This window comes from Pelobates fuscus, chromosome 2 (assembly GCF_036172605.1).
Source record: "Pelobates fuscus isolate aPelFus1 chromosome 2, aPelFus1.pri, whole genome shotgun sequence".
In the NCBI taxonomy this organism is placed as follows: domain Eukaryota; kingdom Metazoa; phylum Chordata; class Amphibia; order Anura; family Pelobatidae; genus Pelobates; species Pelobates fuscus.
In genome coordinates, this window is record NC_086318.1 from 258176789 (window position 1) to 258196519 (window position 19731).

Here is a 19731-nt window from a genome sequence, read left to right on the forward strand (position 1 = left end):
ACTGGCACAGGCTGCGTAAATATCAGCCAGCCAGAAACATTGGAAGTCACCGCGGAGGGGATGCCACATCAGGAGCACCCCGATCAAGCACAAAGTGACTCGGGCACATACTCCACAACGGCGCTACTGCTGAGTCGGCGGAAGGAAGGTGGAGAAGGCAAAGCATGAGTGACCGATACTAAGAGCAATACTCACCAGGGGGAGCTGACCTGGACGGCCTGTGTGTTATTTGGCACTGATGAGGGCCGGACAGACCCCCCGGGATTGCAACTGGCCCGCAGGAAAAGTGAGTGCCCTAATCTCTGGGTATGTGGGGTCCCCAGAGAGCTATGTCCCTGATGCCGCGAGCCCTGTGGGGCGGGATAATGCGGCCCTTCCGGCGGACCGGTGGCTGGGAGCGGCGAGCACTGGCCCCAAGAGTGTGGCCGGCACCGGGAGAGACATTGGGACACGCGCTCCACTGAGTCTAAGGTGGTGATGGGGAGGTGCAGGGAGTGAGTGGCCCACGGACTCTAGGTGTGGGGGTCGAGTGGACTGATTCAACTCCCGAGTGCCCACAGCGCCGCTGAGGACCCGGGTGCTGGGCTGGAGTAGTCTCGGGGGGGACGGATGGAGACTCGAGGTCTTGAGTGACACACTGCGACCGCGCCATGGGAGGCCCCCCAGGGACTGACATCAAAACTGGTCTTGCTCCCATATTGACCTGCCTATTTTCATCTCATAATTTTTCATTTTCTCTTTTAAATGTTTACTTCCATCTGCCCTAATGAGCATTCTCTATAAGACTGCATGTTATTAATAAGTGCAACAGGACGGACTGTACAACAATAATGTTTAGCATGCTTATAATGTTACTGCAGGACCTGCCCGTTAACCACTGCTTAGGCTATCTGGGCAAATAGCTACATAATAGATATCCACGCGCATACAACTCCATTATGGACAGTTCTGCTTTTATATTGCTGTAATTCTTATAGTTGATAATTGTTTACGCATTCCTAAATATCGTAAGCCAGAGATGAGACACGCAATACGCGACCAACGCACTTACCATAAGTTCTTAATGCAAATTAAGGTTTTTAGTCTTAACGCTTTTTTAAATTCATGATTGATGCGAACATATTCTCACTCTGTCATTTAGACACAGTTTAAGCTGTTTAGTAACCAGCAGAAATTGCATACTTATGCCGCTTAGAATGGCTAAAATGCCCCTACAGGAGCTAAACTATACTGTTAACTGTTTAGTCGCACAGCCGTATACGTCACTGCTACATTGACATACTGGAGTGACTCTCCGCATTAGCTCCAGTATGCTTACGTCATCTAGGGTTGCTTATTAAGCGATAACCCAATTTAATTGCATATATCAGTTGACAATACGAATCAATATGTTCTGCTATACAGGCTATGATAAATCCGCTTCTGCGTAAGTGACTGTCTTCCTGCAGCTCAGCTCACTGACCATTGCTGCCAATAGATGAACTTTACATACATACTAATATATATATATATATATATATATTATATACACACACATACATATACATACATACATACATACATACATACACACACACACACACACATATATACATATACACATACGTACGTTAGGAAGCACATGTGTTAGTGATGTAAGGGGACATGTTTATAGTGAAGAAACATTTCTATGATTTCTGTCAAAACTAAATGTAATTGAGTATGTAAAAATACAGCATGCTATAGATGCCACAAGCTATGATAACGCAAGGTTGATTATAAAATCGACCATATGAACCTTCTACTGTTATTTTAAAATAACTTGTCTTTTCTATTACTTCTATACCTACACAAGTTTTAACCACCCGGTCACGGCTGGAGGGGGGGGTGAGAGTGGATGATACCGCGATGGACTCCAGCAACAAGCCTGGACCTTCTGGTGCATATCGCCCCGCTCCCCTGTCTGTCCTCACCATTAATTGTAGAGGTCTGAATATACCAGAACGACGGACCCATTTACAGCGGGAACTGAAGAAGAATCGTATATCGGTAGCATTGTTACAAGAAACACACTTTCGAAAAGGTACTACTCCCAAACTGCATAACAAATCCTACCCGACCAATTGCTTCTGCGATCACCCAACGGCATGGAAGGCGGGAGTGGCCATTCTGGTCGCAGCGGACCTAGAGTTCCAAAAGTTAGACAGTCTACTTGACCCGCAAGGCCGCTTTCTTTTTCTGAAGGGAACGATCGCAGGCATGCTATACACGTTTGCCACTGCCTACGTACCTAATAGAAGACAAGCTCAGTTTCTCAGGGGAACGTTCAACAAACTAAACGGCTTTTCCGAAGGTACACTAGTCCTGGGGTGGGGGACTTCAACGCCTCACTGGACCCCATCATGGACTCCTCAACGGGACACAGTAGCATCTCGCAACTCAACATACGCTCTATGAAGAGGGATATGGACCTAGTGGATTGTTGGAGGACCCTACACCCCTCCACTAAAGACTTTACGTATTATTCGGCATTACATGATCGATACTCCTGCATCGATTATATCTTCATTCGCCAAATAGGCCTCCAACGACTGATCTCTGCCAAAATAGACCCCGCTACCTGGTCGGATCACGGTGTGGTCATCATGGAACTTGAATCGCCTCTCTTTCGACCCTCCACGTGGTCATGGAGGCTAAATGAAGCCCTCCTTCTTGATCATGAGACGCGAATACAGATTACCCAAGCATTGAAACAGTACTTTCGGGATAATGATGCACCGGATACCTCCCTGGTCTCAATATGAGAGGCCCACAAGAGCGTCATCAGGGACACGCTTATCCAAATAGCCTCCCGAAAGAAAAAAAAAGCAGCCAGGCGACAACTGAAAGATCTTTTCACGAAACGCTACCTCAGATCCCTACAACATTCCAAGGGGGTTTTCTATGCTCATGCCAACAAGGGAGGGAAATACCTGGCGCGTCTCTTGAAGGGAAATGCTCCCCGCTCGCAGGTCCGCAACGTACGCCTCTCATCAGGCGCCACAACGATATTCCCGAGCGAGATAGCGGGAGAATTTAGGAAATATTACCACTCTCTTTATAATATACATGCAACTGGTGGAATCGATGATTCGGACGCGGAGGAGGCCCGGATGCGGGACTACCTACAGGAGTCTAACACGAGAACGATCATCCCGGATACGGCAGAGACGTTGGACGCCCTAATCTCTGAGGAGGAACTCTTGGCAGCCCTGAAGTCGGCCAAAACGGGTAAAACACCTGAACATCCTACCCAGGCTCTTGTACTCGTTTCAGACACTCCAACTGGCCATACCCACACACTTTTTCTCCACACTGAGGTCGGCAGTTATTCGCTATGTTTGGAGGGACATGAACATATTCCCATCTCCACGGTTTTGCGAGATGGCATCCTGCGATCTTTGGACTCCCTGCTGGGAGACACCCCGGACTCCCCTGATCATGCTATGCTACATGCAAGTAAAGCACTATTACGACACCGTACACAACAAAGAACGACTGCACAGGGACCTCACTTGGTTCGAGGCGAGATGCGAGAGGGGCTCATCGCTGGAAAGAACGATAACCACCCTCTACCAACATCTTTTGGTGGGATATCTGATGGAGAATAATACCTTCCGCAGGCAGTGGGAGGCATTACTGGACACCACCTTCACACCCCAACAATGGGAGGGTGCACTACTCTGGCAACACAAAAGCTCCATTAGCACTTATTACCAAGAAACGAATTACAAACTAATCGCACTCTGGTATAGGACCCCGACGCTGCTCCATAGGATCTTCCCAGCGATGCCCCCGACATGTTGGAGATGCCTCGAAGAGAGAGGCACGATAATAAATATATGGTGGGAATGTCGCCTTATAGTCCCATATTGGGAGATGATCAGGGAGAAGATAACTGAAATCATGGGAGGAACGACAGAATGGACAGCGGCCCTGCCCCTTCTACATATCTCGAAGATGTCGATTGCCATGTACCAAAAAAAAAAAAAAACGATCTTACATCATTTACTCAATGCGGCCAAAGCCCTGATTCCGCTTTATTGGAAGAAGACGGAGGCACCCAGAATGGAGGAATGGATTCGTAAGGTGGAGGAAATTCAGGGAGCAGAGGCGATCCAGGCCTCACTACTTGGTAGGGGGGACAGACATGCAGAGATGTGGCGACCATGGTTCGCGTTTGTATCCCATAGCAGATAGGGCGGGATGGAACGGGTGGGGGAACGCGCAGGGGGACAGCTGGCCCAACAGAGCGTGACCACTCCTGCCTGCTTTATTCTACCTTACCTAACCTATACTTAGGCCTTGGGGCAACTCTTCTTCCCTCTCTACCAACTTACTTCTGATTTTCACCTGTAACCTCAATATACACACGAGCACATGGATAAGACAAACTCACGCTATAGTGATAAGCCTGCATCTTGACCGGGACCAGTCAGTGCGATCACAGACAGTAGGCACTATAATCACCTCACTCACGCCTATCATGAATTCCACTAATGACTTAGGGACATACGCACACCCTTAAAAGGTGGGATAGTTGGGGCGGACAGACCAATGAAAGGCCCTGTACTGGCAACGCACAGAGGCCCGTATCTGTATGTAGTGTGAGGCCTAGTAGCCACATGGAGCTCCTTGACAGTTAACTATACCCGGTCTGGTTCAGACTCCACCATAGTGTAGTACCTCTTGAAATACTTCACACAAAGCGCCGTGGGTTGCAGGGTACACTCAAGACACATAACGCTCTAAGGGATGGCCTATGGCTATACACATTGGTGCCAGGTGGAGAAGGGTAGTACTGTACCATGCAATGTGCGGTTTGCTGTTGTGCATCTGTTTGAAATACCCGGTCTCTATACCTCCGGTATAGCCCTGTATGATGACCACTACACTAACTATGTAAGCGACCTTAATCTGTTATGAGCAATTAGGACCTGCGAGTCCTCACTAATGACAATGTTTGTATTGATAAATCCTGCTTATAACCTCACGAAACCTTAAAGGACCACTCTAGGCACCCAGACCACTTCAGCTTAATGAAGTGGTCTGGGTGCTAGGTCCAGCTAGGGTTAACCCATTTTTTTATAAACATAGCAGTTTCAGAGAAACTGCTATGTTTATAAATGGGTTAAGCCTTCCCCCAAATCCTCTAGTGGCTGTCTCATTGACAGCCGCTAGAGGCGCTTGCGTGATTCTCACTGTGAAAATCACAGTGAGAGCACGCAAGCGTCCATAGGAAAGCATTGATAAGGCTTTCCTATGCGACCGGCTGAATGCGCGCGCATTCAGCCGACGGGGCGGAACGGAGGCAGAGAGATCCCCGCCCAGCGCTGGAAAAAGGTAAGTTTTACCCCTTTTCCCCTTTCCAGAGCCGGGCGGGAGGGGGACCCTGAGGGTGGGGGCACCCTCAGGGCACTATAGTGCCAGGAAAACGAGTATGTTTTCCTGGCACTATAGTGGTCCTTTAATAAAACAGATTTACAAAAAAAAAAAAGTTTAAACCACCCCTCTCATCCTCATTGTTTTAGCTCTTCACCAACACTCACACTTAAATCATTTTTGTGTTACTTAGATCATTGTACAATATATTTTCAATGTACAGAAATTCATAAATTCTATGCAAAAAACTTTATGTACATTACAAAAATAGATAATGTCTATTTATATAACATCACACACATACCTAGATAAAGCTGCAATATTTCCCAGTGTGTAGAACACTGCAAAGAGTTTCGCTCCATTTCCAGGAACCCAAAGTAAAACACTTCCCTATTACAAGGCAGATATATTTTACAGTTACAAATACAATTATTTTTATAGTACCAACATATTCCACAGCACTGTCAACTAGGTAAAAAAGACAAACATTTAAAGCAGTACTGAGTTCTGATGAGTTCTACTTACCTGAACCTATCCCTCGCGGGCTCTTGGCACTTCAGCACGCTGCTTTCAACAGAGAGGTCTATTTAGGATATAGTGAGACCACGGGATCCACCATAGATAATTTCCCTGTAGCCGTCACTGGTGACAGTCGGGGGGCTTGACACTTCTTGACGGCAGTGTGAAGCAGCTGAGCCAAAGTAGTCCCGACTTTGTCTCAGAAGCTCTCTTGATTGGGTTGGAATTTCAGTAAAATTACATTCATTTTAAGTATTTAAAAACAAAATTCTATCTTTATGAAATACTCATTTTGCAAGGGGACGATGGCCGTGCCGCTTTAATGCCAAAAAAACACGCATGACATGCAGAAACAGTACGTGAAAAGGGCTTTGCCCAAATGAGCTTGCAATCTAAAGTTAACACATTCATTAAGAACAAGCGAGAATTGTGTATAATTTATTCAGGTTACTAGTAGTGTACGGGTGTTTGCATACACAGAAAGCTATAATGATTCCTAAATGCACTCCTTATGCAGCAAATGTTAATCAAATACCCAATAAAAAAATGGAAAGCAACTTTATAAATTCAAGCTCTACTAGTCTATTTCAGTTGCAGTAGGCAATCCTCATATGCCTGTAGTAAATATATCCAAAGTTATAGGATCTTCAAGAATACCTTCAAAACAGGAGGGGTACAAGATTACTATAAGTGGCACCTATATATAGGGCAAAGAATAAAAAAAAATATAAAACAGTTTCTAAAGCTATCAATAATATATCCACCTGAAAATCACAAAAAAAAATAATGAAATGGAGAGAATGAGAAACCTTCCTTTAGACCATGGGGAGACAGGGGGTACATCTATAAATCCAAAATGCCTCCCTCTGTCGCAATCTCCTATGCCAGTGTCTTTTCCACGGTAGCTGAGGTATAGATTCAAGGCCCATAAAGCGAATGCCTGCTGAGGAGTGGTTGTGATATTAGTGTAGATGCCTAAGAGATTGGAGTCTCGAGTTAACGTGTTCACAGACCCGGCACTTGAAAGGTCTGAAGGTCTTGTCTACATAATTAAGGCCGCATGAACAGGTTAGCAGGTACACCACTCCAATCGAGCAGCAATTAAAGACTTGAAGGACTGTTTGTGCGATTAAAAAACACCTTTGATACTCTGTAAATATAAGTACAGGCACTACAGTGTCCACATTGAAAATTCCCCATTGGCAAGTATTGTTTGATGCCACCTGTTGAAGGCGTACCAAGGTTACTTGACACCAAAATGTCCTTCAAGTTCCTCCCCCTATGGGCCATAACAGGTGGAAAAGGGTGACAACATTCTTACACCTAATGCCCTATTCCATAATAATCCCTTTATAGCTATTTTATCAGTGAATCAGGTCTTTATGGAAGTCTTTCATTAAAGATCAATAAAATTATTATATACAGTTATGGAATCTAAAATTATTTCAGCTGTGTATGAACTTTAAATATATGAAATATCTATTTGGATTAAAATAGAAATAAAAACATAAAAAATACTTACAAGGATAGAAAATGCAATCCCAGAAACAAAGCATATTGCAAACCACTTTACTCGGGTGCTAAAGCTGAGTGAAGATGAATCCAAAACCTTTAGAAAAAGCAAAACAATGAACTAGTTATGTCAAGTTGTTTAAAATAAATGACAAAGATATTTGAAATTAGATCACACAATGATGATGGATTTAATGAGATTTAAAAATTGAGGGGGGAAAAAATTAATCACATTCAAGATTATGAATGATCCAGGCAAAATATGCTAAATGTACAGAAAATATCACCATGGTGACAGAATTAAACCTTTTTTAAGCCAACCACATGGACAGCAGATTTGGTAGTCTCTGCACACTCTGCTTAACCCCTTAAGGACCAAACTTCTGGAATAAAAGAGAATCATGACATGTCACACGTCATGTGTCCTTAAGGGGTTAAAGGGCTCTTATAGTGCCAGGAAAACAGAGCAGTTTTCCTGGCACTATAAGGTTAATAGGACCCCCAACTCCATCGCACCCCCTCAGCCACTTACCTGATTCCAGTGCCGATGCCCCCCTTAATTAATGCTTTCCTAGGGGGGAAATCTGACGCTGGAGGTCCGTGAGTGTCCAGCGTCAGATAACCGACCGAAGGTTGGTTTGGATTCCGGAAGCCCTCTAGTGGCTGTCTGTTAGACAGTCACAGAGGGCAGACTTAGAGCTGCAATTTAAACAGGGCAGTGTATTAGAATGGAGGGAGGAGGTAATGTATTGGATTTGTGGGCAGTGTATTAGATTGGGTCTGCATGGAGGCGCCGATTGGCCACATAGCTTTTTGCGACACATGCACAATAGCCTCCCAATGCTTTCCTATGGGAAGGCATTTGATTGGCTGAGATCAAGTTTGATGATCTCAGCCAAAGTGAAGAACACATTCATAGGACTTCAAAAACAAGATAATGTCATTTGTTTTTTTACAGCTGTGCAACAGCATATATTTACCATTTCAGTCCCATTATCGAACTTTTCTTAATATGTCCAGGTAGTTTGACTAAAACTTTGTTTATATGCAAATGCACGTCTCCTTAAAATCAATTTGTTCTTTTGTTTACTTTAAAGCCCTACGAGCATGAGGATGTCCAGCGTCACTTAGGCAACGTTTTGTATACTGTACATTTCTAAATAAACCTCAGTTTCTATGAAAACTGAAGTTTGTTTTTTTGAGGCCCACAAACGTAAACCTTGTTTATTTGGCCGTGTCAGCCTTTGTGCTTGGTGCAGATGTTTGCTTTAGTGTAGAGCTTGACAAATTTGTTTGGAATCTAGGAGCCAGCTAGTGACAGTTACTCAGACGGCCACTAGAGAGTCCTGGGTCACTGCTGGACAGTTCATTGTCTTCAAGCTCTACATATAGGCACTGAATGTTCCTTATAGAGATTCATTAATTCAATGCATCTCTATGAGGAGATGTGGATTGGCACATTTGCTGCGCATGAACAAAATCCTCCCAATGATTTCCTAAGAGAAAGCATTGGCTTAGATGAGATCAAAAAGATTGATAATCTCAGCCATGGAGGTAGCACGGCGTGAGAAAAAAGTGAGTAAAAACACCTTCCTCGAGTGATCAGAGGGGCAGGTACCTATACGCACACAGGCTCGGGCTCAGAGACACACACACACATTTTTGTTTTAATTATAACCCACTCAGCCTCTGTACCTTTGGGAGAGCTGAGTGGATCTCTCCTTGGGGTCCAGTGAGGCTGCTCTCTTCCTACGTGCGAAGAGGGAGGAGTACTTTGCCTGCAGCTCCTCTCTGCAGTGATGCCGGGTCCGAAGTGACGTCATATTCCGTCTCCCGGCATCATTACACAGCGCCGCCTACAATGCTCCCGTGGGTGGCCACCCGCAATAACCCGCTTAAAAATGCCCCTACTCGCCTGGAAAACCCTCAGCCGCCGTGAGATGGCAAAGGGGACCAGACCAACAACCTTCGGGGCAAGTATCAGCCCCCGCTCCTCTGGCGATGAGGTCTGGTGGGCGAGTGGGATTGCGGCCTGCTGTGAGGCCCTGGCGGGAGAAGCGGCCGATCTCTCGTACTTGGTCTGGCGGGACCTCCCACCGCCTGCTAAGGGCCCTGTTACCCCCCCCTCCCTCCCCCTGTGGGCCAGGGGGGTTATCCCGGACCCCAACGGGGACACATCGCTCGTTCAGGGCATACAGGCTGCAGGAAGACTGACCGGGGACCGCATGGGTCAAACTAAGATGGCTGCCGCGCTCATTGTGAGACGGAGAAGTGAGGGGGAACTACCTAAGCAACGACTGAGTGCTCCTTACACCCACAGGATAACTGTAAGGATATACTCCACAAGCAAGCCTCAGCATTATAACATTCACACCAACAGAGGCATCACCTCTCATTAACACCAATGGATATAAGGGGACTCTTTCCGGACTCTGACCCTGCCTGAGTACAAGGGAACAACGAAAATGGGGAACAAGCTTCACTCCACTCCTAACTGTCAAGCCCCCACACACTGAAATAACCAGCTAAAATCACAGATTTAGCACATCTGCAGGAGGGATCAAGCGACTTCTAACCATATATGCCTACAGATATAACAGACTATGGTGTACCTCTTAATCTTGCACCTCATCTACAACATTAATGTGTGTCTTTTACAGCAGACTTTCTTCCTGCAGTTAGAAAGTAAATGTCCGAGCTTGCATGTATATCCGACGCTCTGCTGCCCCCTGGTGGTTAAACTTAATTAAGCTTATAGAAATCTGTTCTTGATGATGACCGTAGCTTCTGTTTTAATGGCAAAAATAAGCTCACTGTTTTGTTTCTCACACATATGCCTAGCACAAATGCCGATTTAGACAGGTTAAGCATCAACTCTCTCTCTGTATTTTATTTAACCTCACGCTAACGGTATAACTGTTTAGCCAAGCTTGCTAAAAATATTAAAATGTGCTGACTCTCATGCCACTGTTTAAACATTGTATATCTTGCAATACGCTGTTGTGGCGTCTGTTGATTCCTTGTACCCACCTGCACAGCAAAAAAAAAATTAAAAAAAACAATATATACTGTAGTATGTATTGGTGCACTTAAAGAAAAAGTGTTAACTTACAGTTTAACAAAACACATAGCAAAAGTGAAAAAATAGCCTTGGTTATGAACACACAGATTCTCAGGAAACCCATTAGTCATGAAGGGGTTAAAGGAACAATGATCCAAAGATACCACTAAACCTCTCGATCACACATACAAAGTATGTAATTGTAACCCCTTTATCTATACTAAACCCTGAAATTCTCACAATTGCATTGGATGTGAAAGACGGGTAGAATATTTAGTATACTCCAAGCCGCTCTTTGCACTCATCATTGTGAGTGAGCAGGGAGGATTAGAGTGAAGACACACAGCACTAATAATGTCTGTGCCTGTCAGCATTTCATGCCATGCAATAGTTTTCTGAACGAAATTGCATGTAGTTAAATGCCAATAACAGGTCTATACGGACAGATTTGGGTCGCAGATCAAATTACACATAATTTTACACGTTACTTCAAGTTTGGGGGAGGGGGTGGAGAGGGGGAAAAAATTGCGGAAAGCAAGATATAATAAGAAATAAAAAAAAAGATACAATCCCAGTTTAGAAATTAAATTATTGAAACGCATATTTATTAAGAACACACAGTATTTCACCTTAAAATGTAAAAAAAAATAAAAAAAAAATATAGTTTCTATTTTGAATGTGCACTCAAAAGGATTTTTCATTTTATAGTACTTTACCTTCAAGGTGCAGTTTGTTATCCTTTGGAAAGCATGGAAGAACACAAACATTAATTAAACTTTCACAGTATATTCTGTAAGTAATACAACAATAAAACAATCATTTTATAGATAAAATAAATTTCTTTAATTAAGGTGTTATGCATATGCATATGAAATGTATGATATTAAGAGAGACTCTCAAAGCAAAATGTAGATTAAAGCTCTTGGTATTGCACTTACCTTTCATGCATGCTAGGTTTCCCAAAAAAAAATGTAAAATTATTTTTGTTGATTTTCAAATTGGGCCGGAAGATTACAGTCCTAACAAACACCTAAGATTAGGGTTAGTTCTATAGTCAAATAATAATAATAATAAATAAATAAATAAAAAATCTAGTTTTAATATCACTCCCCAATGCTAATCAAGTTGCCACATACAGTACTTTGAAGAACTGAAAGATGCCCTTTACACCAGAGACTCTGGTCTTTGAACTTTAATAGCCCTATAGTCTCCCAATGGAAGTACGGTAGTTAAGCTGTTTGTAGAACAGTTTGACATTTTATCTATGGTCTGTGGTGCGCTGGTTTCTGCCTCTCCACTTGATACTTAAAGCTAGAAGCACCTGCTAAGAACGCTCAGGTGCAGAGAGGCAGGAACTGGCACCCGACGGACTTAAACTAAGAAGCCAAGCCGTTAGCAAACAATCCAACTACTTACACTGGGAAGGCACCAAGGCACTCATGGCACCGTAATCACTTTACAGTGTGTTGTAAAGATTATGAAGCTTGGAGTGTTCTTTTAAAGGAACACTCTAGCCACTTCATTTCAATGAAGTTGTTATGGTGCCAGTAGGTCCTGACCACCATCTTATTTTAAAGGAGTAAACTACTTACAAACTGTTAAATCCCAAACAGTTAGCTTAACCTCTCTTCTTATGGCTAGGACTCCAATGAAAAAGCCTCAAACGTGGTGCCAGTGATTACCTGAGAGTGTCAGCTGAGGCTCACAGACTATCACTAGATTCCCATTCAGAAATCTATATGAGACAGGTATTCACTATATCAGAAATGCTGCAAATTTAATATACTTACAAATATATCTGCTTTATGAGTCAGAGCAATCCTAAAAGGAGGAAAATGACAACACACTCACAGAATTCAGCACACTCACTCAATCATAAATTAGTTTCAACTCCTACAAAATATATACTTTTTTTAAATGTCCCCAGTGGGGAAATCAGCATGAAATGAGATGGACAATATAAACTATAAAGAAAATGAATGAAAAAGATATTAAAGAGAACAGGTTTACTCGAAGTAACAAGTAACTTCAGTGAGTTTAACTGATCATGATGCTTGGGAGTCTGTATGTGCAGCATTTTGCCAAGAAACACTGTACATACAGAGGTACGGTAATTCCGTTTACTGTCAGAAAAACTACAGACCTAGGACACCAGTATATGTTTGAAAGTATTACACTTAAAAATAAAATCCCTGTGGTCTCTTTACTGCTTATCCAAATTATGACCAATGACCTGCCATCTTTTAAGAATTCTTAGCCTTTGATAAATTTAAAAGAACGTAAACACTTAGTCCAGATGAAAAAAATGCTTTCACAAGGGATAGCCTATTTACCTGCAGAGCATCACAGATATTCTGCAAATAAATTGGTTATCACTTGTGTACAAAATAGGTCACCTGCACAAAGTGTTTCTTTCTTTTGAATGTAAACTATTTTAGTATGGACATGGAACACTATTACACATAGCACTGGAGCAAATAATTAATGTTTACCTTTAATGGTACTGCAGCTACCTTCTCATTTTCTTTTATTTATTTTTTTATGTAGCTAGAATGTAAGTAATTCAATATGCCTAGTGACATCACAAGACCTTAAATAACCACTATAGACACCCAGACCACTTGAGCTCAATGAAGTCTGGGTGCCAGGTCCATCTAGTGTTAACCCTGCAGCTGTAAACATAGCAGTTTCAGAGAAACTACTATGTTTACACTAGGGATAAAACAGCCTCTAGTGGCTGTCTCACTGACAGCCGCTAGAGGCGCTTCTCATTGTGAAAATCACAGTGAGAAGACGCTGACGTCCATAAGAAAACATTGAGAAATGCTTTCCTATGGACTGTTTGAATGAGCGCCCATGCGCAGTCGGCGCTGACGTCGGCAGAGGGAAGAGAGTTCCCCAGCGCAGAGGGAGCCCGGCGCTGGAGAAAGGTAAGGGTTTAACTCCTTCAGCCCAGCGGGAGTGGGACCTTGAGGGTGGGGGGGACCTAAAGACCCTATAGTGCCAGGAAAACGAGTTTGTTTTCCTGGCACTATAGTGGTCCTTAAACATACAATTTTCATCCTTCCCACCCTCTCTGCACGTGACAACTAAAAGGCCAGAGTGAATAATGGAGTGTCACGTCAATTTTAAGGTTACTTCCTACAAACAGAATGCAGCCCTGGTGGGAACTATGTTTTCTTCTGTTAATAGAATTGTCAAGCAGTTGAGAAATTTGCCATCATCCATTCTCCTTAAAAACAAATACAATGACTGCCAAACCAGATAATTTCAAAGACATATGCTTTACAGATATACAGCAGAACTAAAGACACCTGCAAATCCCTATCAACTGATACCTAGAGAGACACATTTATAACAGATAAGTGTTAATCACAAAGAAGTTGAGGCATGGGTAAAATGTACTCCTCTCCTAACTTCCCATTATTTAACATTCAAAGTGAAATTACTGCAACAATGATCTTATTTTTAATGTCCAGCAATAAAAAAGGAGGCAGGATGCATTGCACCCATTACTGATCAGTAAAATGATAGCCATACTGCAGCTGTTATCAGTTTACACATTGACCAAGTCACTGTTTATAAGATAAGGCCAGGGACTAATGAGAGTATTTAGAAAATTGGGCAGACTATATGGGCCGAATGGTTCTAATCTGCCGTCACATTCTATGCTTCTAAGTTAAGCGAACCTAATTAAAAGTAATTAAATAGTTAATAATAATTAAAAGTGCGACGGAAAGGGTTACCTCTGTATTTGAACATACTAGTATTGGTGTGTATGTATGTTTTTTGTTTGTTTTTTCTAAAAGAGAAAAAAACAATGCATGTTGTTTTCACTGTATACATGTAAACAAGATAATAAATGATGTGCAATTAAATACAAGTTTATTTACAGGAAAAGTAATGGTAAACTGCCATTTTAGTTTGTTATGATGGATCTGTTAAAATGTATATTTGATAATTTTTTTGCTGTTAAAGAGGGTTTTTTAGGTTTTTTTATAGGTCATAGAAAAATAAAACTACTAAAAATATATAAATACAAATGTACATGTCTCCCAACTTAGGTATTTGTTAGCCCGTTCTCCTCTGAGGCGGAATGGTTGACTGAGGGACAGTGGAGGCGGAGAGGGAGCTGAAATCTTCCTCTTGGTGGACTTGAAGGGATACTCCAAGCACCAAAATAACTTCTAAAGGAAGTTGTTATGGTGCCAAGAGGCACTCTTACCTCAAGGGGTTAAACCATTCTCTGCAGCACTGAGATAGGAAGCACTTTAGAGCAGAGCTCGACAAATCCCAGGCACCAGGAAGACTAGGAATTTTGTCCTAGTGCCTGGGTAATTTTTAGCCCGTTCACTCCGAGGCGTCATGTCAATTAAGGGAGCATAGAAGTAGGTGGGCAAATAGCCAGCCGAGGGAGCATGGAAGCAGGCGATCTAAATGCAAACGGGCAGGAAGGGAGGTGTAAGCTCTGTCCCCTCACGCACCCTGTAGTGAAGTTACTGTGCATGTTCAAAACACTGCACCAATCAGCATCTCCTGCTAGAGATGCATCTCTATAGGGAACATTTATGCCTCGTTTCCACTGAGCGGATCGGTTCGGTACAGTTGGTTTAGAATGGTCCAGTCTATTCTGGTGAGCGTTTCCACTGCAAGTCAGACCTTCAGGGGCCATGCGGGGTTTAGAAAAAATGCTCTTCCTGTCCACCAATAAATGGATTGTATAGTAGCTCCGCCCTAACCGAACCATACCATTTCCTATGGCCCTACATCTGAAGCAGGAACCAGAATGGTGCGGTACGGTTCGGTTGTATGGGCCACTTTCATAATGGAAACACTCAAAATAGCAAACCGTACCGTACCGATCCGCTCAGTGGACACAAGGCATTTGTGTCTCCATGGAGGCTTTCAATGTAGGTGCTGCACATTGTGCAGCACTGAGATCAGAAGCACCATTAGTGGCCAGTGACTGGCTAGAGGTGTTACTAGGCAGAAATATAAAAATACTGCCTTTCCTATGAAAGGGTAGTTCATACATTGGGAAGCATGGACAGGCTATGAACACCAGAACCACTACATCAAGCTGTAGAGGTTCTGTTGATTATGGTGTCCCTTTAGGAATTGTATTTTGGGCTGTAATAAAATAATATGTTTTGAAACACTAATATTTGTGTTCAGTGAAGTCTCCCAAGTAAAACAGTTCTTCGAGTGTCTTGGAAAGTTACAGGGTCAAATATAATGCTAGCAAATTAAATGGCCATGGGACTCGCAAGACAGTATTTTTATAGGCAGATACTGATTTTGCTGAAGATTCCGAATATTAGCTGATAATATCAGCCAGACTGATAATCGGTCGATCCCATATACATACATATTTATTGTCGGGGACAATAAGCAGAGTTATATTAGAGGTGCGCCAAAACCAGTTTAAATGGCTTGATAAAAAGGAGTGGTTGGTGGGCTGAACTAGACAGTCTCAGCCCAGAGGAAGGGTCAGCCTGTGTATCTATAGGCTAAAAAATAACCCTTCCCACAACTACAGGCCCAGCCTTCCATATGTCTATATACATAATTACATAAATAGACACGTAGACTTCAAATATATAAATATCTATATTTAAATTCTACGTGCATATTTATGTAATATTTGTACATAATTAAGTAATTTTATTGATTGCAATTTGAGGGATGTGCCTGACAACCCAGGCTGAAAGTCCAGAGAATTTAATTTGCTAGCACTATATTTGACCCTGTAACTTTCCAAGACACTCTAAAACCTGTACATGGGAAGTACTGTTTTACTTGGGAGACTTCGCTGAACACAAATATTACTGTTTCAAAACAGTAAAACATATCACAAGGATGATATTGTCAATGAAAGTGATTTTTTTTTAATTTTCCACACACAAATAGCACTTTAATGATATTGTTGTAATACGTTTTACGGTTTTGAATCATATTTGCATTCAGTGAAGTCTCCCGAGTATAACAGTACCCCCCATGAACAGGTTTTATAGTGTTTTTGAAAGTTACAGGGTCAAATAGAAGGCTTGATTTTCAGGGGGGGGGGGGGGGGGGGTTTACATTGAAATGTACCAGATTGGTTATGTTGCCTTTGAGAGCGTATGGTAATTTGTCAAGCTTTGACATAGCGTGATTGCAGAGAGCTAAGTTACACACACATGCATACATACCTCCCTCATTGCAGGACTTATTTAAACATTGAACTGCAAAGGACCACAAGAAATGTACCATGGAAGTCCCGGGTTAGTGGTTTAAGCTCATAAAGCGTAGTCGGTCAGCATTTCACAACTATTAACTTCCCCCCTTTTTCCGCTATGCTGGCTTATAACTTGAAAATCTTTTTTACAAAATTGCTGCAGCTTTGTACCTGCAACCTTGATACATGAGAAGTTATTTTAATCAGTTTTGTCTTGTGCTTGCAGCATGCACATGCCCTACAAAGACAGACCTCTACTCTCCACCGCATCGAGCCATTCAAGAAAATCACTGCAGACAGTCCTGCTTACAAAACAGTAACACATGCTATAAACAAACAAGTAATAGCCCTAGGAGGCTAAACTACTTCACCCATAAATTCCTACAGGACAATGCTTTATGGAATTGGAAAAAAAAAAAAGGGAAAAAAAGGAAGAACCCATAGGTCAGAATAAGAGTATACATTTTGTCAGAGCTTCTTCCTTGTTGGAGAAGAGTCTTTCAGCAGTTGTCCTATGCTGTGCAAGTGTAGATATTTTATCACCATTACAAACGTAATTTGTTTGTTTTTCCCTTTTATTGTTTTTACATTACTTATGTGCCACGATTGTGCTGGCACTGTTCCCGCATAATCTATCAAGCTGTTTTAGCATGGCTTGACAATTTACCTGGTATAGTCCAGCAGAAGAAACTTGTCACAGCAAAGGAGGGCCAAATGCTGGACTGAAATCATTGGGTGATGGGCAATTGACACTCTCAGCCAATGACTGCAGTCCGACTCTGCTGACATCCGACCTCTTCTGTTAAAAACACTAAATGTGGCATGGCTGCAACAGGTGGGAACCAGGCAAGTTGTCAAACCTTGACAAATAGTTTTGCCATCTTACCATGGATGGCACCATAACCCTTGCAGTTGGCTGTAGTGATGATAGTGCTTTAAGGTCACAGCTGACCTTTTTTTCCTCCCAAAGACAGACAGTAGGAGTCATGAGCCCACAGAGGCCCTCAGTTCCTTTGGACTGCCTGTTTATTGAGATAATCAGAGGAAGTGGAGCAGTGAGTGCAAAAAGTAGTTTTTGTGTCTAAACTCCCACCCTGAACTCCATATCGCTGGTGTCTGGAACTAGTACTTCACTGATAGCAGTCATTTAAAAAAAATATACACACACACACACACAAATACACCGAGTTATACTGTCACACACAGAATACAACATCATGACATTCTAACAAACAGAATACAACATCATGACATTCTAACAAACAGAATACAACATCATGACATTCTAACACACAGAGCTTTAAGGAATGCCTCCTAGTCAGCCATTCAGGCGAATCGTGCTCCGGCTATGAATTGACAGTGTGAATGGAGCCCCAGGGCTTTGCACGGCGCTCTGCACACACGGAATCCGCGATATGTAAAGCCCCAGAGAGGGAGGAGAGGTGATAAACACCAGAGCGGAAACTCTATGAACTACTGTCACACATGACGGCGGTTACCTGCGAGGTCAGCCCCTGCTCCTCGTCCTCCTGGCCGCTCAGCACCCTCCGCAGCTTATCCATGCTCCCCGCGGACAGCCACGAAGCCACTGGTGAGTCAATGCACACTGATAGCCCTTCTCACAGCAGCTCCGTATGCAGTGTGACAGCTCCAGGCGCAGCTCCCTCCCCATGACGTGTTCTCACCGTGTAATGCTCTGCCCTGCTCGAACCGGAACTACAAATCCCGCGATAACAAACATCACATGTCTCACACAGCCCGGGGGTTCTGTCAGAGTTCAGGACCCGAGATGCTCAGTTGGAGATTAGTTTGTGACGTTTAACCCCTTAAGGACAGAGCTTCAGAAGCTTGTCTTACATGACACAAGCAATTTCTGTATTTTCTTGCTGTTTGCGTTCAACTGCAATTTGCATCTCTCTCGTTTATTGCACCGACGCATATTATATACCGTTTTGTAGAGGACAGAAGGGGCTTTAATTTGATGTAACATATATATATATATATATATATATATATATATATATATATATATGCTTATTTATTATTAAAAAAATACAGAAAAATGCAAAAAAAAAAGAGAAATTTTGTGTTTTTTGTACAGTTTTTGCAATAATAACGTGTGCCTAATTAGTGTAGGTTAAATAAAGTAATTAAAAATACATGCATTTAGTTCTGATTTACAGAATATATAATGTGTCTGGGATTTTCAGTTTGTTTTGGTAGTTACAGGTCACAAAGCACAAGGAGTAAAATAAACTTTAATAACACAGGCTGATACCGGAGAAACTGACGGAAGCCAAGCACAGAGAGATGGACACAGGTTTCTTCAGGAAGGAAGAGATTCTTTATTGGATCACCGATCGGGACTCAGAGGGACTAGCGTCACCAAAATACAGCAAAGTCTGAGTACTGAATACATAGAGTACATTCCTTATATAGCACTGTAGCTCCTCCCACAATTAACTACACCCACACATACCCTTAACCTATTTAATGAATAGAGTCTAAACTCATCCATCCGGTCTAACCACGTGGCTCATCTGATACAAAGGAGAGGGACGCGTAATTCCAGTTCTTACATTCCTGCACCTGGTCAGTACAGTGATGACAGTATCTTAGCTACGTGTTATTAACTAACTGATACTACAAACACATATACATACATATGCCTTGTGGCAATCTTAGCCTGCTAAACTTGTATTTTACTGGAATTACATCACATTCCCCCCTTTGATGCCTCTGATATTTCACAATTACTTGAGGCATCACTTAACCTTGGTTTGCATATACCTCAGGTTACCATGAACCAGACCAGACTTATCTTATGATGTGAATCTTTTAACACTCATCTTCCTGCATTGGTTCTCCTTGATCTAGAGCCTTATACTTATATATCGCCATTATCTGTGCAGCAGCCTTCCTCTCTGCTATACTTCCTATCAGGCTTTGCACAGACCTAACTACTAAGGGTATAAGACACGGTAGGAGTAGACACAACAGTAAAATCAGTAGGACTCCACCT

At 42.6% G+C, this 19731-nt stretch overlaps 1 protein-coding gene across 2 annotated transcripts in view; it reads right to left on the reverse strand.

The window, feature by feature from the left end:
• Positions 1–18423, reverse strand: part of SFT2D1 (SFT2 domain containing 1) — a 59514-nt gene extending 41091 nt beyond the window's left edge. Inside the window, exons 1-3 of one of the 2 annotated variants that reach the window (XM_063441226.1) lie at positions 18209–18422; positions 7442–7528; positions 5705–5790 (exon numbers count right to left, since the gene is read on the reverse strand). In XM_063441226.1, coding sequence (XP_063297296.1) covers positions 5705–5790; positions 7442–7528; positions 18209–18271 — 236 coding nt within the window. In that variant the 5' untranslated portion in view covers positions 18272–18422. Of the gene's footprint in view, positions 1–5704; positions 5791–7441; positions 7529–18208 lie in introns of both variants that reach the window. The other variant, XM_063441227.1, reaches the window with a different exon arrangement.
• Positions 18424–19731: the final 1308 nt, after the last annotated feature.